The 25,151-nt window shown below is 40.0% G+C and overlaps 1 protein-coding gene across 1 annotated transcript; it reads right to left on the reverse strand.

The window, feature by feature from the left end:
* On the reverse strand, window positions 1-25,151 carry il1r1 (interleukin 1 receptor type 1). The gene is made up of 11 exons (XM_002934505.5): window positions 24,871-25,151; window positions 21,816-21,879; window positions 17,868-18,105; window positions 16,079-16,247; window positions 11,905-12,070; window positions 8,696-8,761; window positions 4,744-4,870; window positions 3,570-3,712; window positions 3,216-3,359; window positions 2,557-2,718; window positions 1-1,746 (listed from the first exon to the last, which is right to left on the reverse strand). The coding sequence occupies exons 2-11, from the start codon at window positions 21,868-21,870 to the stop codon at window positions 1,391-1,393; spliced, it is 1,626 nt and encodes a 541-aa protein (XP_002934551.2). The 5' UTR covers window positions 21,871-21,879; window positions 24,871-25,151; the 3' UTR covers window positions 1-1,390.

Here is a 25,151-nt window from a genome sequence, read left to right on the forward strand (position 1 = left end):
TTAAAATGAATGTATTTCATTGTATGAATGTATTTATCTAATATTACTAATAAGAGCTTTAAATAGAAAACAAAAACTATTTCAGTGTGAATGAACATAGAACTTATAATGATTGGTTATGAGGAGGGAGTAATAGCTATGATAACAAGGAGGCCAATGGATCAGCACATGCTTCCTTGAGATCTATGGGGGTTACAAGTGAAATCCTTTTACAGTAACTGAGATTACAAATGGATGGTTTGCCAAAACAACTATGGGCACCCCTGTGTTAAATCGAAATGGAAGTATAACAAAAGTGAAATAGGTTAAGTAAAAAATAAAATAAACCATATAAATATACATTCATTGCAATGGCAAATACAAGAAGACAATTATTAAAGCAATCGTGTCCCTTTAATGGCTGCAACACATGTGCCACAGACCAAAGAGATAAACTGGTTAATTTCCTAAAAGGTACTACGTTCCTGCATGCCTTCACCCTCTTAAAATATTGTGGGCAAGCTTGTAAACAGCAGAAGCCTAAGAGGGGTTGTAACTTCTCCATGAGGTGGCTCCTGTGAGATCTTGCAGTATGCGTCCTGCAAGGGTCTGTATTTGTAGACACGCACCTGACCCCGGACTCGCATTGGCTATGATGTCTTTCACTGGCCTAATCTGCCCTATATCGAACATCTTTTCAAACCATCCAGTGACGTCAGTATTTCTTGGCAGGACTTGAGAACCAGAAGTGAGGTCACAAATCAGTACGATCGCTGGGGAGCTCAGATCTTTTTGCCCGCAACTTCCTGGATTACCTTCACTGATTACCCGCGGACCACCTGCACAGTCAGAACATCCAGGCTTGTCCGTCCGAATGCCGACTAATTTGTGAGTATTGTGTGGGTACCTAACCTGCTGCAAGACTCTACCTTGCAGTCTTGTGCCAGTGACTTGTCTATGGGATTCCTCAAGTATTGTTCTTCCTCTCCATACCCAATACAGTTCTGCACACCACACGTCTCATGACTGATTAAGGTGGCAGCAACCCCAAGACATTCTGGATAAAGTGGTATTCTGGGTAATATGTATTTCTCTGACGAATAAATAAGCCTTAAAATGCTTTGCAACAATGAGGTATGTGTGTACTCACTACTAATAATTATTAGTATATGCAAGGTCACTTTGTGCCCTGAGATACAGATAATGCCCAAGGGCAAACTGGTTTGAAGCAGATCCTGATCAGAACATCAGCTAGTGTAGGGCACAACTCAATGCCCCATATATGTGTTGGATAACAACACCATTTGCCCAGCGTTATTTGTCCATGTGTGACCAGCTTAATAACTCTGATTATCAGAGCCTTAGGAAATGCTCCTATGTGTGGGAAAACTGTTGCAGTTCCACATGAGTATCAGCACCTATTGAGATTAGTGCTGTCCGAGTGCTGCAGGTTTTTTGCCTGAGTTGGGGGCATATAGTATCTCATATGTTTCCAGAACTTTGTATTTGCTTGTGTAAATTCTCCTTTCCATCGGATGGCACCTTGCTTTTGTTTGATATACTGGATAGATTCTGGCATACTGGTGTAGTCAGTGCCTTTCTCTAATTCTATCAATATTACTTTAATTTTATTCCGAATAAGGGCATCGTACATTGCGATTTGCTGCTCAAAGTCATCCTTTAAATAGTTTCTTGTTTGAATGCCTCCTAAAACAATGACCAATCTTCGACTTTGGGAGATAGCTTCATCAATAACATCAGACATGGCTGTAAAAATCAAACAAAAACACAGTTTTTATTGATGTATTTAAATTCCTCCATGACAAGCACAAAGACAGACGTTATGAAATGAAATTCAGAGAGATTTGGCCGAAGGGTTTACAGTGGATAAATGAAATTGCTATACAGTTATACACAGTTACATTCAATATCATCCCCATGTCCCCCGGTCCCCCATTGCCAAATATTTTTACTTTCCCACAACAACCATGTGATGAGCATGATTACCCCACTCCAAATTACAACATAGGTTTGATGGAAGAAACCTGGCAAGTCCAGGCCAAGACTACCTGATTATTACTCCACTGTTCAATGGAGACCACTATTGCTCTTTGAGGTTTTCAGCCCAAGCTGTATCTAAAGGTGGCCACACGTAGCAATAACGATCGTTCCCACCCTCCACTGACGTTCAGGACTGAAAAAATTTTACCTCCACCTGCCGATTCAGCCCTGATATCTGCTTACTATTTACCATAGGGTACGCACCCACTGAGCAACTTACTTGCCTGCGATAGATTGCTGCTATAGTGGGTGGAAAGCCCTTCGCATTGCTTTAGTTTCTGAAATCATGGGAAGTTTCCTCCTGCAGGCAACTTCATGCGTCTTTGAAAAACCAGAGTGATGCGAAGGGCTTTCCAACCTTTTTGGAGCGGTTACTCGACTGAGATAGCAGCAATCTATCGCAGGCAAGTAAGTCACTCCGTGGGTGCTTTCCCTGAGACATGTTAGATCTCCTTGCATGACTCTAGCCATATGCATGCATGACTCTGAAATAAACTATGGTAAAAAAATATTTACCTTCCCCTGGTAATACATCTCGTCCAAATATAAAAAGTCGGTATGAAAACTGCACTTCAAGAACCTCAGGCAGCACCTTTAGTACAAAGATGTCCATGGGATAGGAGTTGGTTCCACTGAGACTTTTCGGATACATAATGTAAGCATCATAGAGCTTTCCATCTGTGACAAATGAATATAGTTAAATGTAGGAATTGGATGCAGAAGGAATACAAGGTATTGTGTACATTCTCAGAAACATCTGATGCTATTACTATTACACTTGCCCCTGTGCTTAGTACTGCCTCTTATGTACAGGAGCACAAGAAGAAAAAGGAAAAGCACACAAGACGATTTGCTGGTGTAAATAAAATACCTCCAAGCTGTTTGCTGATGTATGTGCACTCCACAATACAGTAAATTGTTTTGTGTGCTTTTCCTTTTTCTTCTTGTGCTCATTGTTACAGGCACCTGGCCAGGTGCATCAGGAGGATCTGCACTAGCGGATAATGGACTAAGTTAACAAGGAATCGGGAGACATTGAGACATTCAATGAACTCCAGCTCTCTCACTCTTTTCCTTCCATCAATGTGTAGCTTTGTGCTGCAAAAACTTCTCTGCAATGTTTATTGTGCCTTATGTATATAATAATACAGAAAACATACATATATCACCAATACCTTTTAGATTTTTCCGACCAAAGCAAGAAGTCCTATACCAAAGGACAATATCGATTTTAAAAATCTTGATGGCTATTACAATATTAATAATGACGAAAATCAGTGATACAAAAAATGCAATCAAAAAGGGCTGGAAATTCGGATCTGCAAAGAAAAGGAAGAAAAAGCTAAACTAGTGAAATAATGCACACAAATATGTATACGGACATATGGTTATTGTTTGCTCAGCATAGTCTTACTGGTGTCCAGTGATTGTTATAAATAGGTCCATGATTTCAATCACAGATCACATTCTTATGAAGAAATCTTTATCATAGCTTCATATTAAAAGAATAACTGATTAAACTTACATACCTGGACGTTGTAGCATAACGTATGCTTCAGACATTGAATTAGCAATTTGACAATAGAACTTTCTGTTATAATCTTCTTCCTTAATCTCTGTAAAGTTCAGATATCTCATCCACATGAGTTCTCCATCCTCAGTCTTTGAAGAACTAAAAAAAACACAACACAGCATAATAGTCTAATAGATCAGCTGACAACCTAACTACATGCTGATGAGCTCAAATTTGTACAACAATTAGTGCGTACCAACCAGAGTGAGTACAGGGGGGGCATATTGCTAGTGCAGAGAGCAAAATTGAGCTCTCTGCACTCTTAAGGTTACTCAGAGCAGCTTTTTGCTGCCCCTGGTAACTTGCAGGGTGCTGCCACCTAAGGTGAGTCTCTAAACATGCCTTGTGGCAGTAGCTCCCCTGTCAGGTGGTTGCAGATGATGGACCCAGTTTTGGTCCAATATTGGACCAAAACTGTTAATACAAGTTAATACAAGTAATATAGTAATCATGGCAGCATGATGAAGCCATGGAGAACAGTACAGGTATAGAATCCCTTTTCTAGAAAGCTATGAATTACAGGAAGACCATGTCCCATAGATTCCATTTTAATCAACTGTTTCTTAAAGTGATTTTCTTTTTCTCTGTAATAATAAAACAGGCCCGTGTACTTGATGGTAACTATGCTACATAAATCCATATTGGTGACAATATAATCCTACTGGGTATATTTTATGTTTAAATGATTTTTAGCAGACTTAAGGTATGGAAATCCAAATACCTCATACCCAATACCAATACAGATCCTATACCTTTATTAAAAATTGATGGCCTAACATTAATGCAAGGGTCAGGAAGGCTCATTCAGTAAACTCAAACTGCTTACTTTATAAAGGCAGAACTCTTCCTGCATATTAGAATTAAGCTGCCCATGAAGTCTTGGAATCCTCTATACAAGTATAAAAAGTATCAGTATTTTCTTTAGATATAAAGTCATTTTCCTCTAGGCCAGAAATTTTGACCCATCAGCTATTAGAGGCTGTAGCCTAGGTAAGCTGGACACAGACCAAATCCTCTTTTGTAACCATCACTGCTAAATCAGATTTCCCACTGTAGTTTGCAGATTCCTTACACAGACCATTTCCTGCTAGGAGTGAAGGAATGGGTAAGAATACTAATAATATACTTACAAGGTCTCTCCAATTATAACTCTGGTATCAGAACCATAGAATTCATCAACAAACGAATTATTGTACATCCATATCATTATAACATCAACACCGTTGATCGCTTCACATTTGAGGCTTATGGGAGATCCTGCAACATTACAAAATGGTATCTCAGACAACTGAAGGGAATTAAAGAGGAGATGAATGTACAAGTTAAGTCATTTCCCAGTCAGGCATATTGTAGCCATTTTTTCCTGCGGTTGCTAACCTAGCAGGAGGGCACTTCAAAGCAAGGTAGTATGGGCAATTTAATGCAACCTCATACAGCTACGACTCAGGCTGGCAGAAGGCACAATGAGAAATCATCTCTATACTTTAGGGCTACTATACCACAAAAAAAATAAAAACAGTGACAGGTGCCCTTTCAACTTCCCTGGAAGCACTGATGCCCCAAATATACTCTTAGTATGCTGCTGAAGAAAATGCCCATGTATATGAGCATGTGTGTGTCCTAAGCTGGTATATAATAAACTTGCTATAATTAGAATCAGGATCCTGCAAGGTGCAATCAGTATATTAATTTTCTAATTTTACCGAAAATTATATGACACTTCAAACATGTTTGGCAAAGTAGAATAAGGACTTTTTGGTGATGTGGAGCTTAAAACTGAATCTCCTCTTCTGCTTTCAAGTCCTGAATAAAAGAGAAATGTGTGGACTTCAAGCCATGAAGTATAGTGGGAGTAAGGCATGTGCTGCAAGGAAATTTCTAGGCAGGCGAAATGGCTGTCACGGTCTACTGCTAAAAATCCTCAAGCAGATAGTACCATATAGGTCAATACTTTTAAAAATAGCTTATACTGTATTTCATAACAGGACATTTAAGCCTTGGTCAGTCACTATTATCCAAGACTAAAAAGCCCTGTTATGCAATTAAGGCTGTTTATACCTATATGGTGCTGCCTATGTACCTCGACCTCGAAGTTGTGGGGGCCATGTGACATGCATGGAAGGTTTAATGGAATCAAGACTGGACCAAGTTCTTCAGCAAAGCTGAATGAAACCTGTAGGTTTATGAGACATGGTCAGTGATCTCAAGCCAAGAGCTGCTGGGCCTCCTGTGTAGCGGCATCATTTTAATATGATCTATCCCAAAGTCAAGGTATATTGTATATTGAATTATTATAATGCATCATTTCACTAGAAACATTGAAAAAACGAAACACACAAAATTGGCAGTCTCTCCGGCCACATTACTGTGGCCTGGAAATGTGACTATCCACTCCTTAAGGTGGCTGTCTTGCCTACTCATAATGATTCTGTATTTAAACCACATCAAACAATCTGTGACGCTGGACCAGATACCATTCAATGAGAAAAACATATCTCCTAATTGTATCTAGTAGAATTAAGTCTAAAACAACTGGACTTTTCTGAGTTTTTCTTGAAAACGTTTCACCACTCATCCGAGTGACTTCTTCAGTTCAAATGACTGGTAGGGAATTCCCCGTTATTTAAACTCTTGATGGTAGTAGAGTCACAGACAACCAATCACAATGGTTCCATTGAACTTGTTCAGTTAGGTGTTAGCTGAAACTGACAGGTGTAAGAAGGTATGATCCAATCACAATGGTACCAAGATTCTCATTGATGAAGGTGTTAATCCTTCAAAGTACATGACTGGAAGTGTGAACTGTTGTGAAACTGCCGGGGTAAGGATGTTAACGCGCCATTGTATGTTGGTGACAAGCGGTGTCTCAGGCCCCCTCCTCTGTTCAGGGATGGTTTTTCCAGGCTGGCATAAATGGCCTCTTTCACACCTCTTTCAAACCATCTGTCCTCTCGGTCCAAAATATGCACGTTACTGTCCTCAAAAGAGTGACCTTTTTCTTTGAGGTGTAGATAGACCGCTGAGTCTTGTCCTGAGGAGTTTGCCCGCCTATGTTGGGCCATTCTCTTACAGAGAGGTTGTTTTGTCTCCCCAATGTATAAGTCTGAGCACTCTTCACTACACTGGACAGCATAGACCATCATCAGTCCAGCTTTGTACCGTCGCCTTTACCCAGGCGAAGCCACTCCATGCCTATATGGACTCCCAAAAATACACAAAGAAGGAGCCCCTTTGAGGCCAATTGTCAGCAGCATTAACTGTGTGACTTATAACATTGCTAAATACGTGGCCAACATCTTAGCCCCCTTAGTTGGAAACACAGTACACCACATTCAGAACTCCATGGACTTTGTCAAAAAAGTGAAGGAGTTAAAGCTGGAGATCGATGATACAATGGTGTCCTATGACGTAACATCTCTGTTCACATGCATACCCACTGCCGAGGCAATTGATACAGTGAGGAAACGGCTGCCACAAGACACCACCCTCAGCAGCAGAACAAAGCTGACCCCAGAACAAGTTTGTTCCTTACTGGACCTATGTCTCAATACCACTTACTTCAAGCACAAGGAAGTTTTCTATAGACAAAAACATGGTTGTGCCATGGGTTCGCCTGTGTCTCCAATTGTAGCGAACCTTTACATGGAAGAAGTGGAAAAGAAAGCCCTGGACACCTTCAAGGGAACAACACCAAGTCATTGGTTCAGATATGTGGATGACACCTGGGTCAAAATTAAAGAACACGACGTTCCAGCCTTCACCAAACACATAAACTCGGTGGACAAAAACATTACGTTCACAAGGGAAGATGTGAAAGACAGCAAACTGGCTTTTTTGGACTGTGCTATAGTTATCAAAGAGGGGAGGGACCTGGATATTGAAGTATACAGGAAACCCACCCACACAGACCAGTACTTGCTGTTTGATTCCCACCACCCTTTGGAACATAAACTGGGTGTAATTAGGACTCTACATCATCGGGCTGAAACTGTGGCATCCAATGCAGAGGCTAAGGAGAAAGAATATAAACATCTAAAAGGAGCTCTGAAAACTTGTGGGTACCCAGACTGGGCCTTCATCAAAACCAAATCAAAGACCAACAGAAAGACCAGACCTACAAACAGAAGGGAGGAACACAGCAGGCGAAATAACATAGTCATCCCATATGTTGCTGGAACATCGGAAAAACTTAGGCGAATTTTCAACAAACATCGCATTCCTGTGTTTTTAAACCCAGCAACACCCTGAGACAAAAGCTGGTGCACCCGAAAGACCCAACACCCAAGCACATGAAAAGTAATGTGGTCTATGCTGTCCAGTGTAGTGAAGAGTGCTCAGACTTATACATTGGGGAGACAAAACAACCTCTCTGTAAGAGAATGGCCCAACATAGGCGGGCAAACTCCTCAGGACAAGACTCAGCGGTCTATCTACACCTCAAAGAAAAGGGTCACTCTTTTGAGGACAGTACCGTGCATATTTTGGACCGAAAGGACAGATGGTTTGAAAGAGGTGTGAAAGAGGCCATTTATGCCAGCCTGGAAAAACCATCCCTGAACAGAGGAGGGGGCCTGAGACACCGCTTGTCACCAACATACAATGGCGCGTTAACATCCTTACCCCGGCAGTTTCACAACAGTTCACACTTCCAGTCATGTACTTTGAAGGATTAACACCTTCATCAATGAGAATCTTGGTACTATTGTGATTGGATCATACCTTCTTACACCTGTCAGTTTCAGCTAACACCTAACTGAACAAGTTCAATGGAACCATTGTGATTGGATGTCTGTGACTCTACTACCATCAAGAGTTTAAATAACGGGGAATTCCCTACCAGTCATTTGAACTGAAGAAGCCACTCGGATGAGTGGTGAAACGTTTTCAAGAAAAACTCAGAAAAGTCCAGTTGTTTTAGACTTAATTCTACTAGATACTGTATATCATGACCTGGATGAATGAGAATCTTCATAGACATATCTCCTAATTCATTTCCGAGTTTCCTCAGTTTAACCCCTTTTTTCTTGAATACAGATTTATTTTGTGAGCAGAACATTGATGTGCAAGTGAAACGCTACTCACCTAGCTCCACCTTCTGAATGCTGTTACTAGGATTTAACATCATTGGAGAAGAAGAAGTTGCCAATACTGAAAAACAACAGATATATCCAAACAGCTTACAATTAAAAAGTGTAGTAATGCAGTATCCTTATATACATGAAGCAAGCTTAATTGGCTACTAGGAAGGTTATTTAACCTTTTGGAGAGACCTGCAACTTTATTTGGTGTTTTGCCCACCAAGTTTTTTTAGTGCCCACACTTGATGGAAATTGTCCTCCATTGGCTATTATGTGAATCACCTGAAACAGCTTTATGAGCCACTGCCTACCAAAGTGTAACCTAAATGTTACAATTACCAAATAAATCATGCAAAAAAGGACCCCAATTGCTGAGTCTCCATTAGATACAATAAGAACAAAATGCCCTTAGTAGTACTTGATTAGTGGTTACTAGATCAAACCCAAAGGGGCCTGTGTATTAACTGTATCCTATGGTGAGGCAGATAATAAAGCTGAACAGGGCAAAATGAATAAACAGGGATCCAGTGCCATTCATGGCTCTCTACAGGACTATAGAATGAAATCCTCTCTCCTTTAAACCAAGGCAATTACTAGTTCATTTGCACGTGCTTGGTCAACAAAACAAGTTTTAGGTGTAAACAAATATTTTCACATTATGACATAACTACCGTATATACTCGAGTATAAGCCGAGTTTTTCAGCACTAAAAATGTGCTGAAAAAGTAACCCTCGGCTTATACTCGAGTATATGTGTCCGTGCATACCTGCCCTTAAAGGAACAGTAACACCAAAAAATGAAAGAGCTTTAAAGTAATAAAAATATAATGCACTGTTGCCCTGCCCTGGTAACACTGGTGTGTTTGCTACAGTAACACTACTATAATTTATATAATAAGCTGCTGTGTAGCCATGGGGGCAGCCATTCAAGCTGGAAAAAAGGAGAAAAGGCACAGGTTACATAGCAGATAACAGATAAGTTCTGTAGAATACAATAGTGTTTTATCTGTTATCTGCTATGTGCCTGTGCCTTTTCTCATTTGAATGGCTGCCTCCATGGCTACACAGCAGCTTATTTATATAAATTATAGTAGACTTTCTGAAGTAAACACACAACTTTTACCAGTGCAGGGCAGCAGCACATTATATTTTAGTTACTTTTATACACTTTCATTTTTTGGTGTTACTGTTCCTTTAAGCGCACGCAGACAGGCTCTGGCCGAGCACTCGAAGCACTTACTCGCGGCATGGGGGAGAGTTGTGCGCACCGTGCGCATTTAGCCACAGTCACTCTGAATGTGCTTCTACAGGTAAGGGTTCTTACTTCACAAACTGGGGCTTCGGTGTAATTTTTATTACTCGGGTTCGGCATGGGGGTGAGGTACTTACTCCTGTTCGGCATGGGGGAGAGGTGTGCGCGCCGTACGTATTCAGCCACAGTCACTATGAATGTGCTTAAGGGCAGGTAAGGGATCTTACTGCACAAACTGGGGCTTTGGTGTAATTTTTATTACTCGGGTCCAGCATAGGGGTGAGGCACTTACTCGTGTTCGGCATGGGGGAGAGGTGTGCGCGCCATGCGCATTTAGCCACAGTCACTCTGAATGTGCTTAAGGGCAGGTAAGGGATCTTACTGCACAAACTGGGGCTTTGGTGTAATTTTTATTTCTCGAGTCCGGCATGGGGGAGAAGCCCTTGCTCGCGTCTGGCATGGGGGAGAGGTGTGCGCGACGTGCGCATTCAGCCAGAGTCACGGATTGTTATTGTGATTGTTATTGCTGAAAAGCTGTGTAATGCACGGACACGTGGAGGGAAGTAGGGAGGTATGTCACGCTACCCTCCTGTTGGTTTTTAACTACAGGGCACCCCCTGGTTTGTATTTCAGCATACTAAACAGAGCACAACTTAGGGTCCCCCCAAAGGATATCCCATACATATTAGGAACAACTTTTTTTTTTCTTAATGTTGCACTCTACTGATATTAGTAAATATGCGCTTATATATAGTTATACTATTACACGGAGGGAGGGAGGTATGAACGGAGACAGGTGGAGGGAGGGAGGTATGAACGGAGACAGGTGGAGGGAGGGAGGTATGAACGGACACAGGTGGAGGGAGGGAGGGTGGGTGCGCGCAATGAGCGCGTTACATCTGCACATCCATCTGCACAACGAGTCAGATTAAGTAATTGGTACAATAACTTGTTATTTAAAAAAATTAAATTTGTACTAAGTCCAGCATCAAGAATTATTTAGCCCTTGTAACTACTATTGTAGTACTGTGGTGGGACTTGTACACTGGGGTCCAAGTACTTGATAATTAGTATGGCAGCTTCCTTAGCTTTCCCAAACTTGCTTTTGTCTGCTGCTGTAACATTTTTCTTTCCCTAAAGTTATCTATTTATTTATCTGTTATTTGTTTGATTATTGAAACTTAGCAGTAGCGGTTGCATTTCTCACCCTAGGCTTATACTCGAGTCAATAAGTTTTTCCAGTTTTCTTAGGTAAAATTAGGTACCTCGGCTTATATTCGGATCGGCTTATACTCGAGTATATACGGTAGTCCTTTAAGGCAAGGGTGGCCAGACTTTTTGTCATCGGCGATTGACCGATGACTCCTTCCCCAAGATGCAGCATACATACGTAACGCAGCGTACTTACGCATTCACAGCGCACTTCCACATCCCACAGTCTCGTAGCGGTCCCCCAGATATCCCCGGGGGATCGACTGGTGGACCGCGATCAACGTCTTGGCCACCCCTGCCTTTAGGTATAAGGCCTGCTTAATTATATCACTTTGGGGGAAAAAATCTGTCTCATACATGATCCAATATAATATTAAACAGACTGAATACAGCACTTGGAATTCCTTATGTTTTTCTTACTATTATACAGTCAAACCTCAATTTTAAATGTCTTGCTTTTATGTTTTCCTGCATTTTACGCCAATTTTGTGTTGTCCCACCAGTTTGAAAAGCAAAATACATTTCCCTGGATTTTGCACCATTTTTTTGGTCCCCTAAAAACTGTATTTACTGTATTTCTCTATGAAGCAATGAAGCTTTATTATATGTTGAAATATGTACTTTATGCATATTTTTTCTTGGCATATTCGCATATCGACAAAAGTCATTTATCCCATCTTATGCCAATCATTCAAACACAAGAAACTGAAAAATTCAGGGCATGAAGATCTATATACATAAAGTTTTACCTGCAATTTTCAACTCAATAGTCCGAGTCAATGAGTATTCTGTCCCATTGTAGTGAAACTGCACAGCACAAGTATAGAGCCCTTCATCTTCCTTGACAGAATTCTTTATGCTCAGGGAGTCGGCCAAAGCTAAATACTTATCTTCAGGTTGCAAAGGATTGCAGTTCTGTAGAGAAAACCATTGTGCTGATTTATTAGACGGAAAGATTTAGTGAGGCTACATAGTAAGGCTAATGTCCCACAGAGCATTTTAATCGCGTGATAGATCTCTGCTACCATGGACGACTAGCCATTCCGAAATGCCTTTACACTGGCAACAAAGGGAATCGCCGATGGAAAGGCCTACATAACGCTTCGTTCTCCACAGTTGTTTGAAGTTGCCTGCAAAAAGAAACTTGGCGCGACACTGGGCATTTCAGAACTCCGCTGCTAAAAAGTCATCCTTAGTTGGCTAATAAAAAGTAGCTATTTAGTTTCACAAACATTTAATACAGTCCTTTTGCATTTGTATGAAGCCCTGTTAGTTTGCTACTGGTTTGGTAAAGCACAACAACCAATTAGCATTAATCAGCTGTTTAAAACAGAAATCGGATTGCTTGCTAAGGCTTACTAGACCTGGGCAAATGTGTAAATTGACATTAAATTACCCCATAACCCAGTGCCATAACTATAGAAAAAGCAGACCATGTGGTAGCAGGGGGGCTCAGACAATGGGGTCTTCTTCCTCTATAGCACAAAATATCTCCCCCCCCTCCCAAGCCGATGAGAGGGGAGGATGCAGGTGGGCAGCAGATCTGAGTATGAATTATTTTTGCAGGGTAGGCCCAGCGCACACTATTTACACTACTGCTTTAAAGGAGAAGGAAAGGCTAAGTAACTTGGGAGTGCCAAAATGTTAGGCACCCCCAAGTGACTTAAATCGCTTACCTTTTAACCCGGGCTGGTGCCCCTGCTCGCTTGCTCGCGTGCGCGCATGTGCAGTAGAGTGAAAAAGCTGAACTTTAACAGAGAAGTCGGCTTTTCACTCTACTGTGCATGCGCCTGTTGTGGGGTCCTGGCAAAACAAAGCAGGAAGGAGGAAGTGCTCACAGGTACCCTGGGCTGGTGCTGTTTTCTCCTAACAAGGGCACCAGCCCAGGGTACAAGGTAAGCGATTAAAGTCACTTGGGGGTGCCCAACATTTTGGCACCCCCAAGTGACTTAGCCTTTCCTTCTCCTTTAACAGTCTCTTTTGCAAACAGCTTGTTTGCTCTAATTTTTATTCAAGAGGTACAATACTAAGGACAATAAATATTTACTGATCAGGTTTTAACAATTTACCTTCCACATATAGAATAATCTACAGTGCTGGCTATCAAGGACCTTACTGCCACACACTTTAGATTCTGTTCCTGGTTTACATTTTCATTACAGGAAAGAATACATTGCTTAGTAATGTGTGGTGCCAACTGTGGTTGGGTTGGCCTTTACACTGGTTAAAAATCAAAACAGCAAGATATTTTTTACTCATATACTCATATTACATACTAGGAATAGTATATATTCGTCTCTACTACTAACCTTTCCATTAAGGGGCAGATTTACTAAAACTCTAACATTTCTCATATTTTTAATTCCACTAAACTAATTTCCAAGAATGTCTGAAGTAAGCGCAGGAAAAAGTTGCAGAAACTGCAACTTTTTCGAATTCTTGGCCCAAGAAATCAAGTTTTTCAAATTGTTGCAAAATCTAAAACCAGTGTCAAAAATCTAAAACCTCTAAAGTTTTGAGGCAAAAGAAGTATCTTTCAGGAAAGGGAAGGGACATCAGCCATTGACTTTTACATAGCCATCTGGATGCATAGTAAATATTGAAAAAAAAAATTCCTACAACATTTTGCAAAAAAAAATAAAAATAAAAATCTGATGGTTAGTAAATGATCACTAACTGTCGGACTGACCTGTCTGAGTAACAGGATTCTTCCTGGTGGGTCATGGCCTTTGTCCTTTTCTGGAGAACAGAGCATTAACCCTTTTTAATGCAACTTCAGAAACCGAATTGACACAAAGGTCTTTCCACCGCCGACTTCTATTGTTGGCAATTGAAAACCTTTTCGGAGCAGGTACTCGCACACGATAGCAGCGATCTATCGTGGGCGAGTAAGTTGCTCAGTGGGTGCTTGCCCTTACCAGGTTTCATTTATCATCAGCAGTGAAAAAGACAGGAAAGAGTTAGTTTAGGAGACTGTGAAGGGGACCAGGGATTGACGCAGGCCACATTTATTGCCACAGATAATCAGGAGAATCAAGGGAGACTGTTTCTTATATAGGGCTGGCAAGAGCTAATAGATTAAGCAAAACAAGCAAATAATCTGGGTTGTAAAAAGCATGTATATACAGAGGTTCTGTCTGCACAATGTCTGTCCGTCTGTGCTATACTCAGCAGTCTGTCTGAATCAACTGTGTTGGTCTGTGTTCTCACACAGATTGTTCTAGCAATAACACATAAAACATACAGAAGAGCGAAAATGCCCTGGGAAGCTGCCACACTGATTCCTGTGTTATCTTTATGTTTAAAATGTTCTCATAGATTTAATTGAACTGGCATCTAGTGGGCCAGTACCTTACTATTAATATTATATATATATATATATATATATATATATATATATATATATATATATATATATATATACAGGCTACCCGTTTCTTCAGCAAGAAGAAAAGGTTTTATGGTTCTAGCTGGTGGGCCTTGGATGCCATTTTTTTTGTGGTGGGTCCTTTATGTCATTTTTTTTGTGATGGCTCCTGGTTGTCAGTTTTGGTGGGTACTGGATGCCAGGTTTTTTTGCGGGTCCTGGATGTCAGGTTATTTTGGTCAGTCCTGGAGTTTTTTGGTGGGCCCTGGATGCCAGGTTTTTTTGTGGGTCCTGGATGCCAGGTGTGTTTTGTAGGTCCAGAATGCCAGGTTTTTTTGGTGGGTCCTGGATGTCAGTTTTTTTTGGTAGGCCCTAAATGCCAGGTTTTCTGGTGAGCCCTGGATATCCACATGAAAACTGATAGGGAACAAAATATAAGACTTATATGTAAATTTATAAAGGATTGTGCAACTGAAAAGACAGAAAGCAAAGCTTCAAGGACCAAGAAGTGTAGGCAGAAGAACATGCATGCACAGTAGTGATGTGCGGGTCGAGAAATCCTCGACCCACACCAGACCTGAATATTAAGCATCATTTTTACCCCCTTTAAAAGGAGAAGGAAAGGCTAATAAAAGAGTTAATCTCAAGCTGCAGTTGTCAGAAAAAATGCTGAGCTGTGTAAAGAAAGTTCCCATAATGCCTCACTCCTGCACAGACACCCAGACCAAGTGAACATGCTCAGTTAGTAAGACTATGAGTCAGCTTCCAGCTGATTGGCTCAGATCCACATTCCTAAGGGGGGGGAGTGAGTTCTTAGCATTCTTGAGGGAGGGGGGAGCAGGAGAGAGGAGACTGCAGAAAGCTGCGTGTCTCTGGCACATGAATTACTGACACAGAAATCTTTTTTCAGAGAAGTCAGTGCAGCGTTTCTGTGAGTACTTACGGTTGTATTTACATAGACCTTTCTGATAAAGCTTACTTAGTTTTTACCTTTTTTTCTTCTTTAAAGGTGTTGTTCACCTTTAAGTTAACTTGATTTAGTATAATGTAGACAGTAATATTCTAAGACAATTTGCAATTGGTCTTCATTTTTTATTATTTGTAGATTTTTAATTATTTCAATAATTGTTCAGCAACTCTTCGGTTTAGAGTTGTAACAGCTATTTGGTTGCTAGGGTCCAAATTACTATAGGAAGTGGTTTGAATGAAATACTAATATATGAAAAGGAGGGGGACTAAATAGAAGAAAAGTTAGAAAAAGTAACAACAACAAAACTATAGCTTTACAGAGCAATCGTCTTTAGCTTCCAGGGTCAGTGACTATAATAAATAATGAAGACCAATTAAAAAGTTGCTTAGAATTGGTAATTCTATGACACACTAAAAGTTAAATTAAAGGTGAACCACCCCTTTAAGCTTTAACTATTATCACCATCATAGTGAATACTGTATGTCATCTTTACAGAACCCAATGGTGTGTCGCTACCAATAATTTATCAAAAATCAGTTTATTCATGTTTAACCTCTATATTAAAAGGTCAATAATAAAATGTTACCTTAGACCATTTAACCTGAGCCTTGGAGACATCAACATAATCCGTTATAGATGGGCATACGATTTTGATGGCTTCCAAATACTGCTCATTATAGAACAGTGTGGATCTGTTATAGCACAAGCCTTCCTCATTCTCAAAAACAATCAGCCTGGTGCAGTATGTAACATTTCTATAATTAACACAAAATGTGAAACAATCAGTACAAAGGATACGCTCTGTAACACAGGCTGGGGTCTGATATTTCTGATCTATTTCTGAATTTATCCTTTGATTAGAAATAACAGGGCCACATGTGCAAGTATTTTCTGTTAACACATGCATTAAAGGGTCTGTATATCATAGCAGTGTATTCTTATTTTCTGTCCCTTTATGGCCACAAAGGTCTACAAAGGAAAATTCAATATATCTCAAAAACGTATTTTGCTTTGTAGCTCCAAAATATATTAATAAATAAAACTAAGCAGGAAAATAAGGCTTTTGTTAGAATATCCCACCACCAGGTATTACTGCAGATATAAAAAAATGAAGGGAAAAGGTACATCTTCGATAGAAGAAAACTGATGTAGAGGTTACTCCTACCCATAGTCCTACCCACAGCAATGACTAAGAGAAAGGAAGATATTCAGCTACCAAACTGTGTATAATTGTGTGATAAATGGGTCTAAACAGCTCATTGCCCTTAGTAATCCTTTGGTTAGTGGCACACAGGGCAGCTCATTGGCTATTCTCTGACTGTGTTTCCTATGCAAAAAAAAAACAAAAAAACAATGTGCACTCAAACAATGCTCTGTTTTCCAGCATAGGCCTGTCAGTGCACATATGGGGTGGATTTGGGCAGAAAAATGCATTCTTTTACATCTTTGCGGAACACAACAGGTCGCCTGTGTAATGTGCCACTAGCCTTTAAGCTTTTTGTAAGATATTTATTATCAGATATAATCACATGGACCCTGGGTTAGCACTGTACAGGTATGGGATCTGTTATACAGAATGCTCGGGACCTGGGGTTTTCCGGATAAGGGATCTTTCCGTAATTTGGATCTCCATAACTTAAGTCTGCTAAAAATCATTTAGATATTTAATAAACACAATAGGCTTGTTTTGCCTCCAATAAGGATTAATTATATCTTAGTTGGGATCAAGTATAATTTAAAAAATCAGAATGATTTGCTTATAATGGAGTCTATGGGAGATGACCTTTCCATAATTCAGAGATTTATGGATAACAGGTTTTTGGATAAGGGATCCCATACCTGTACTGTGATTACGGAAACCTGTAAAAATTGTACACTGTAGTTATAGTATGTGGCAATGTAAGACTGACTTCAAGGTGGGGATAATGTCATGTAATGTCTAATTGTAATTATAAGTAGTTGCAGAAAACCACATGAGAAAGATCTAGATTGGATCGAAAGGGTCCAGATACAATTAGGTACCCCATGCCACCTGCCTGGATACAACACTAGGTGGTAGATTTATCAAAATGTGAGTTTAGAGCTTAATACGTAAAAACTCACCCACGTCCTATTCATTCCTATGGAATTTTTAGAAGTGTATTTATCAAATGGCTAGTTCGTACTTTCACCCACTGATAAATATGCTTCTAAAAATTCCATAGGAATGAATAGAACATGAGTAAGTATTATGTTCCAAACTCATATTTTGATAAATCACCCAATCATTTGTGCCAATCCAAGGCACAAGGCCACAACAGGAATAAGGGGTCCTATTGCTACAGTTGACTATTTTATAACTCACCACCAACAAAGTTCATTATATGGAATCTTACCTGACATTGCATGTGTACAATCCTGCATCATCTAAGCTTGCTGGGATAAACCAGAGAACATTTTCATTTTGGTGAATTCGTGATTGTGGATCTGAAGTAAATGATATTTGGGAATCATTTTTAAACCATGTTACGTTAGCACTGCCATTTATGTCCCCACAAGAAGACATGCGGACCGGTTCTCCATTTGAAACATAGAACATGTCTTCACATACGACAGCATCATTGCTGCAAAGTTCTGCAAGGGGAAAAAAGAAATTACACCAAAAATTTGCACCAGGCAAAACTACACTGCAGAATTCGGGATATTTGTAGGAAAACAAGGCAGACTATGCCGATTTATGGTACTTGTCTTCTGTTAGTAAATGGCCCCAATGTTTATCATTTATTGCTTAATTCTCTTAAATAACTATTAGGGCAAGTATTCTAATGACAGAACAGGTACACAAAACCAGCTATTAGCCCTTTAAACCTTAACCACTTCAATGCACCATGCTGGGTTGCAGGATTCATAATGCACACGTATACCATTATCCTGCCCACCAGGGCAGCACAAGTCCCAGTTTCAAGGCAATTGCAGTGGTGGAAAATTAATACCCATTACAATAGAAAAGAGCTTTGTACACCAGCCCCATTATTATCTAGCATCTGTGCAAGTGCAACAGACTAGCGGGAAGTGGTGCAGCTTTTGCTTTCTGTCAACTGTGTTGTCTGAAACACTTTGGTTACTTTCTACTTCCATGTTTCACTTGGATCCTGAATGAATATGCTGACAAATAATAGAATACCCATGTTTTCTAGACTGCTGTGTCAGCATATTTCTCTTCTGTAATTTTTAAGCTAAGCCAGCTAATGGCTTTTCATGCTGGGGGTATAAAGAAGAATTTCTGCAATTTTAGGGAAGGATCTGTTGTTGAGTTTCATCCGTGTGTTTATACAAATGTATTAAAATACTAGGAATGTGCAGTTTAATTGGATGTCAATTTGTTATTCACCTCTCAAGTAAATATAATTGCTAACCTTGGAATATGGACACAACAGCCACATTTACTTTTTTTTCAAATGCCACAACCATGTTAAAAGATTTCCCAGGGATCCTTTGTGGTGTCCAGGACCGGTCATGTGAAATTTCCAATGTTACTATAGTACATGCGGCGACCTCTGATATTTCTATACTGCACATGTGAAAGGTCATGGAAACTGCAAGGGATCCATGTGAATTCAATAAAGAGGAGTGCCAGCTCCTCAGGTGGGGCTGATTATATTTCCCTTTGCATTTCTAGCAAGCTTCAAGGCACATACAGGTATAGGACTTGTTTATCAATGCTTAGGCCTCGGGTTTTGGGAAGGGGTATTTCCGTAATTTGTATCTCCATACCTTAAGGGGCAGATTGATCAAAATTTGATTTTCTGTTTCTTTTAGGATCTAAGAAAAAAAACGCTACAAAAAATGGAAGTTTATTAAAACATTCAAGTTTTTTAGCCTCACTGAAATTGACTGGAACAATGTAATTCTCACCAGCATGACTCTTTTTTGAGGCAAAATGCACATGGGAGTATTCTGTTATGTTTTTTCTTTTTGTTGTGGTTATTTTTTTACACATCCACTTTTTTTTTCAGATAAATTAAAGTACGACAGGTCTGATTACAAAAAAAATCGTATTTTTCTAAATTTTTTCTAAAGTTTTTCTAAAGTTTACATCTTTTGCGTATTATCTCTGATATTTTCATTAATTTGTGCAACTTTTTCATACTTTGCACAACAAAATCGTATTTGTCGCAATGAGTATGAAAGTTTCGGATTCATTCAAGCTTGGGTATTGTGACTTTCCTTTGGCCAGGTTGGAGCTGCAGAGTGCCATTGAGTCCTATGGGAGGCGTCCAAAATCATGCATTGAAGGTTCAAAGTCAAACAAATCATTAAGGTTGAGGAGACTGCCTCATACAGATAAAAGTTAACAAAAGGAATTCTGGGAATGAATTCCAAACTCCCATGGGTTTATCCTATAGGCTAAAGCTCACCCACTGGGTTTTAAAGTCAGGATAATAGCTGATCAAATTCCCAACTACAGACCAGTTTCACCTTTCTCATCAGTGTAGCGCAGGGTTTTCTGATCAGCTTAGGTAGAGTCACTGTGTGGTTTCACAAACATATCATTAAGGTTGAGGGAGACTGCCTCATACAGATACAAGTAAACAAAAGGAATTCTGGGAATGAATTCCAAACTCCTAAAAAAAAATAAATCCCATTTACATGGGTTTATCCTGTAGGCCAGTGATCCCCAACCTGTGGCTTAAGAGCAACATGTTGCTCAACAACCCCCAATGGCCTCAAAGCAGGTGCTTATTTTTAAATTCCTGGTTTAAATGCAATCTTTATATGCATCAAAACCATGAGTAGTACCAAACAAAGCCTGCTGTATGGTATTAGTTCAGATCGGGGCCACCTATAGCCAATCATAGCCCATATTTTGCACCCCGAGGAACCTTTTCCTTGCTTGTGTTGCTCTCCAGTTCTTTTTACATTTGAATGTGGCTCACAAGTAAAAAAGGTTGGGAACCCCTGCTATAGGCTAAAGCTCACCCACTGGGTTTTAAAGCAGAAGCCATGATAATAGCTGGTCTGATTCCCAACTACAGACTGTTGTCGCTGTTTTTAAGGCTCATCAGTGTAGTGCAGAGTTTTCTGATCATCTTAGGTAGAGTTACCGTGTGGTTTCACAAACAAATCACTAAGGTTGAGTATGAGGCAGTCTCCTCAACTTTAATGATTTGTTTGTGAAACCACATGGTGACTCTACATAAGCTGATCAGAAAACCCTGCACTGCACTGATGAGCCTCAAGAAAGATGAAACTGGTCTGTAGTTGGGAATCTGATCAGCTATTATCCTGGCTTTTGCTTTAAAACCCAGTGGGTAACCTTTAGCCTATAGGATAAACCCATATAAATGGAATTTTTTTTTTTTTAGGAGTCTGGAATTCATTCCCAAGGTCAAAAAGGTTTTTTCGCCGTTTACGATCATTTGGATATGAAAATTTTGTAACTGTTGGATTGTACCACAATATTTTTGTACAAGCACAACATGATTTTTTGCAAAATTAACACACATCAGAAATTTTTGGATTTAATGCGAATTTTCTCAAATTGTACTCCTAATTCGTACTTTAATGAATATGGCCCCAAGTCTACTAAAAAAATAATTTAAGCGTTAGATAAATCCAACATTTGTTATGCCTCCAATAAGGACTAATTGTATCTTAGTACAAGTTACTGTTTTATTATTGCAGAGAAAAAGGAAATATATTTTAACATTTTTAATTATTTGATTAAAATGGGGTCTACAGAAGATGGCCTTCCCATAATTTTGAACTTTCTGGATAATGGGTTCCCAAATAATGGATCCCATACCTATAATATATTTCTCAAGAAAACCTGTTATTGAAAAAAAACATAACTGTCCCAAAGTTCTACTAAAAGAAGAAGGAGAGTAGGGGATCTTTATCTAAAGCCACAGAACCAAAATTATTTTGAAACATGTAATACTGTTACTGACACATGTAAATTCAACTTCATTTGTACAAACTGTTTGTGAATTTGCTAATTGCTGCCAACGCTGCTTCAGGAAACTTTGTAGGTGGCCATTTACATACAATGCACTGTCCCCTGTTTAAACTGAGTTTAATGGATGCACATAATATGGAACTTGCTAAAGCTGGCCATACATGCACCAATGAAATCGTACAAAACATAGTTTAGTGTCAAAATGTCAAAAATCATATGTTTGCGCAGAGATAATGCTACATTTCACTGCTACAAAAAATGGCAAAAAAAGATCCCTGTATCCTATTGGCAGCCCCTTTTACAGTTTCATTCTGTTAATTAGTATAAGACAAACAATTTTCATATCATAACATACGGTAATTTATTAAAACTATTATTTACTTACGAGCTTTGTATGCAGCCAGACCAGACAGAATAACAAAAAAAGCAAATGGGTGCATAGCGGAGTTCTACAAAATGAAAAAAAAAATGAATGAGGAGGTACATTTACTCTCTAAAACTAATATATACATATATATATATATACACAAAAATCCAAGTGCACATCCACTTTATACCCTCTGCAGATTTGCAAATAAGCCCCCATGTTCCCTGACAATATCTGACAATTTTGTTCTATCTTTTGCTTAGTGCAGTTTTGACAATTGCCTGTCTGCACTGTTCTTTGGCACTGAAGCTATCGCTATAGATAAAAAAAGACATTGCAGACAGCCAATAGGGAACCGAACAGTGCTGTACATATAGCAAACCTCAGGCACGCTGATATAGAAGAGGCCACACTGAAAGGTACATATGGCACCACCTGTTAATATGAACTAGGAACAGATTTTGGTCTCTAAATGGACTGCTATTTTGCATGGCAGAGGAAACTTCTTGTGGCCTGTGGTTCACACCGGGCTGACCAACACATAGTAAAATAGTATATATGGCTGTCCAAAAATGTTACCCACTCCTACAGACCAGTGCTCAAGGACAACATCACACAGGGTGCTTTGTGTAAATTTTGCTCTATTTGTAAATTAAAGTGGACATCAAAAAGTCAACACAGCAGATTTCCCTGTAGACTTTAAAGGAAAAAGAAAGGTAAAGTCACTTGGGGGTGCCAAAATGTTAGGCACCCCCAAGTGACTTTAACCGCCTACCTTTTACCCCGGGCTGGTGCCGCTGTCAGGAGAAAACAGCACCAGCCCGGGGTAGCTGCCGGCGCTTCCTCCTTCCGGCTTCGCTGCGCGAGCATGCGCAGTAGAGTGAAAAGCCGAACTTAAACATTTAAGTCGGCTTTTTCGCTCTACTGTGCATGCCCGGCCACCGGCAGTTTAGGAAGTGGAAAGCGGAAGGAGGAATCGCTGCGCTCCAGGTGCCCCGGGCTGGTGCTATTTTCTCCTAACAGGGGCACCAGCCCGGGGTACAAGGTAAGCGGTTAAAGTCACTTGGGGGTGCTTAACATTTTGGCACCCCCAAGTGACTTTGCCTTTCCTTCCCCTTTAATCCTATATTAAAGATGGCCAGGGCCAAAACAAGGGGTAAGTAAGAAGAGGTGCAATGGTTGGGGGGGGGGTGGGTAGTTTCATCTGAAGTCTGTATTTTGTATCAAGTTGTGTGAGGAGAGGAGAGGCTGATGCTTGCTTTAGGTTCCCCCAAACCTAGACTGAAGATTGCTCATCATTCACATTAGGTCTTGCCACAGTGGAGCTTACAATCTAACTTCTCTGACTTTTAAACAACACACAAAAGCCAATTAACCTGCCTATGTGTTTTGGAGTGAGAAAGGACACCAGAGTATCTGAAGGAAACCCACGTAGTACCATAAGGAGAACTAAAAACTACTTGCAGATAATTCCTAGGTTGGAGTTGACCTTAGAAACTCAGCGATGCAAGGCATCTGTGCTCATCACATAAAACATCTGTACGAATAAAGGTCCTAAGTACAGCAGAATAAGTCTGGAAGTTAATAAAACCACTGCAAGTAAATCCTTAGCATGACTAAAGGAATGACTCAAGCACAATTTCTACAGTCTATAGACAGTGCTGTCAATTTATGGCTTCCTCTAATGATTCCACAATTTGTTACAACTTAGTAATAATAAAATATAACAGGAAAAATTACACTTTCTCCTACAAGTCACTTTTTTTATTCAAATAGTATTGACCCTAATTTCCTGGACAGTGCCATTCTTTTATTACCGTAAGTAACTGTGCAGAAATATGCAATTTTTGAACTTCAGCCAGAATGTGGTTCTTAAGGAGGAAGTATGTATGTATATTTAATTTTGGTAAGAAAAAAATGTTACATTTAAAAGAATAAGCTGTGGTGTCTAAAGTAGAATTAATTCTGTTAAAACTATTTAGAAAAGTATGCCAGAATTATGATTGAATTTATATCAAATTTATTATAAATGTATAAACTTCAGTGACACAGCAAAGTGACGTGTGGGGGTGTAGGGTGTGGGGAGTGGGAGTCACCCGGTTTTGGCCTGGGGGGGGGGGGTTAAGGGAACAACCTAAAGATATAGGTAATATGATGCCTATTTGCTCTCCTAGATTGCATAGAAAATATTTTTCCTTAAAAGCAACACCAGCAAAGCAGAACTGGGAAAAATCCAAAATGATGTATTCATCCACTAAGACTGCTTACCCCCTCTGTGAAGGGTATGAGAAATGCAGAATATGAACGTACAGCCAAACATAGACCCGCTTATCAGCAGTGCAACATGTATGTACCATGCAATCTAGCTGGTCAAGGGAACCATGTGCTAGCATTGCATAATTATGTAACTGTTATTTACATACAAATAAATAGGGCATTTGCATTGTTCCAGTACACAATTTGCTAGAGGTAATTAATGGTGTACAAGTGACAGCACTAGGCACTGACTACTCATGGATTTGGATAATATACACAGATTCTGGCATGATATATATATATATATATATTCGCCACCCTGGCACAACTATGATTTATTCTCCATTTTGCACCATTTTTTCCTTTTAGTGTACATGAAACCACTGCAAAATCTACACAATAAAACCTCACTTATTTTCTAAACCCCATTAATTCGACCTCACATAAAAGTAACATAAAGTAAACCCATAAATACATATCTGCAATTCTCCCAGCACCCCTCCACAAACAATGCAGGGAGTTCAAACTGTACAAGTGAGGGCCAGGTTGCTGCCAGGTACTCCTCCCCATGAATAGGAAGGCGATACCAATTAGCACAGACAGAAGGACCAGGCAATAATAAACCAACGACCCCCCCTGTCGCAAGGATTATAATGACCCAGTCCTGTACTTTTAAATCCCTTTTTACTCTCATTCCTTTTCATACTGAAATGTTAACTAAATAAAGTTACCATAAATGGCCGGAGTGGGCCATTATCACCTAAAGACATTACCGCTGCCGGCCTCCCAGCGATAGGTACAAAACTAAGGTACTTACCTAAAGCTGTAGCGCGGAAGGAGCCGGCGTGTAGCACCCCTACATGGAGATTCTGGTATGAGCAGCAGGGAACCCGCAGCAGGTAACTGGGCTACAGGCGCTTCCTTTTCCTGAGTGGGAGGGGGCGCTACCGATTTCGACATCTCAAATCTTGTTTTGCAGATGCAGTGGCTTCCCGGCAACATTCCTGCCGTGAGAGCTGCCGGGACCTGTGCCAGCGACTCGCTAGGCCTCTAGCTTAACTCTTGCAGCGCTGGCACTTGGGAGTCTTCTCTGCGGAT

This window comes from Xenopus tropicalis, chromosome 2 (assembly GCF_000004195.4).
Source record: "Xenopus tropicalis strain Nigerian chromosome 2, UCB_Xtro_10.0, whole genome shotgun sequence".
NCBI classification, from domain to species: Eukaryota; Metazoa; Chordata; class Amphibia; order Anura; family Pipidae; genus Xenopus; species Xenopus tropicalis.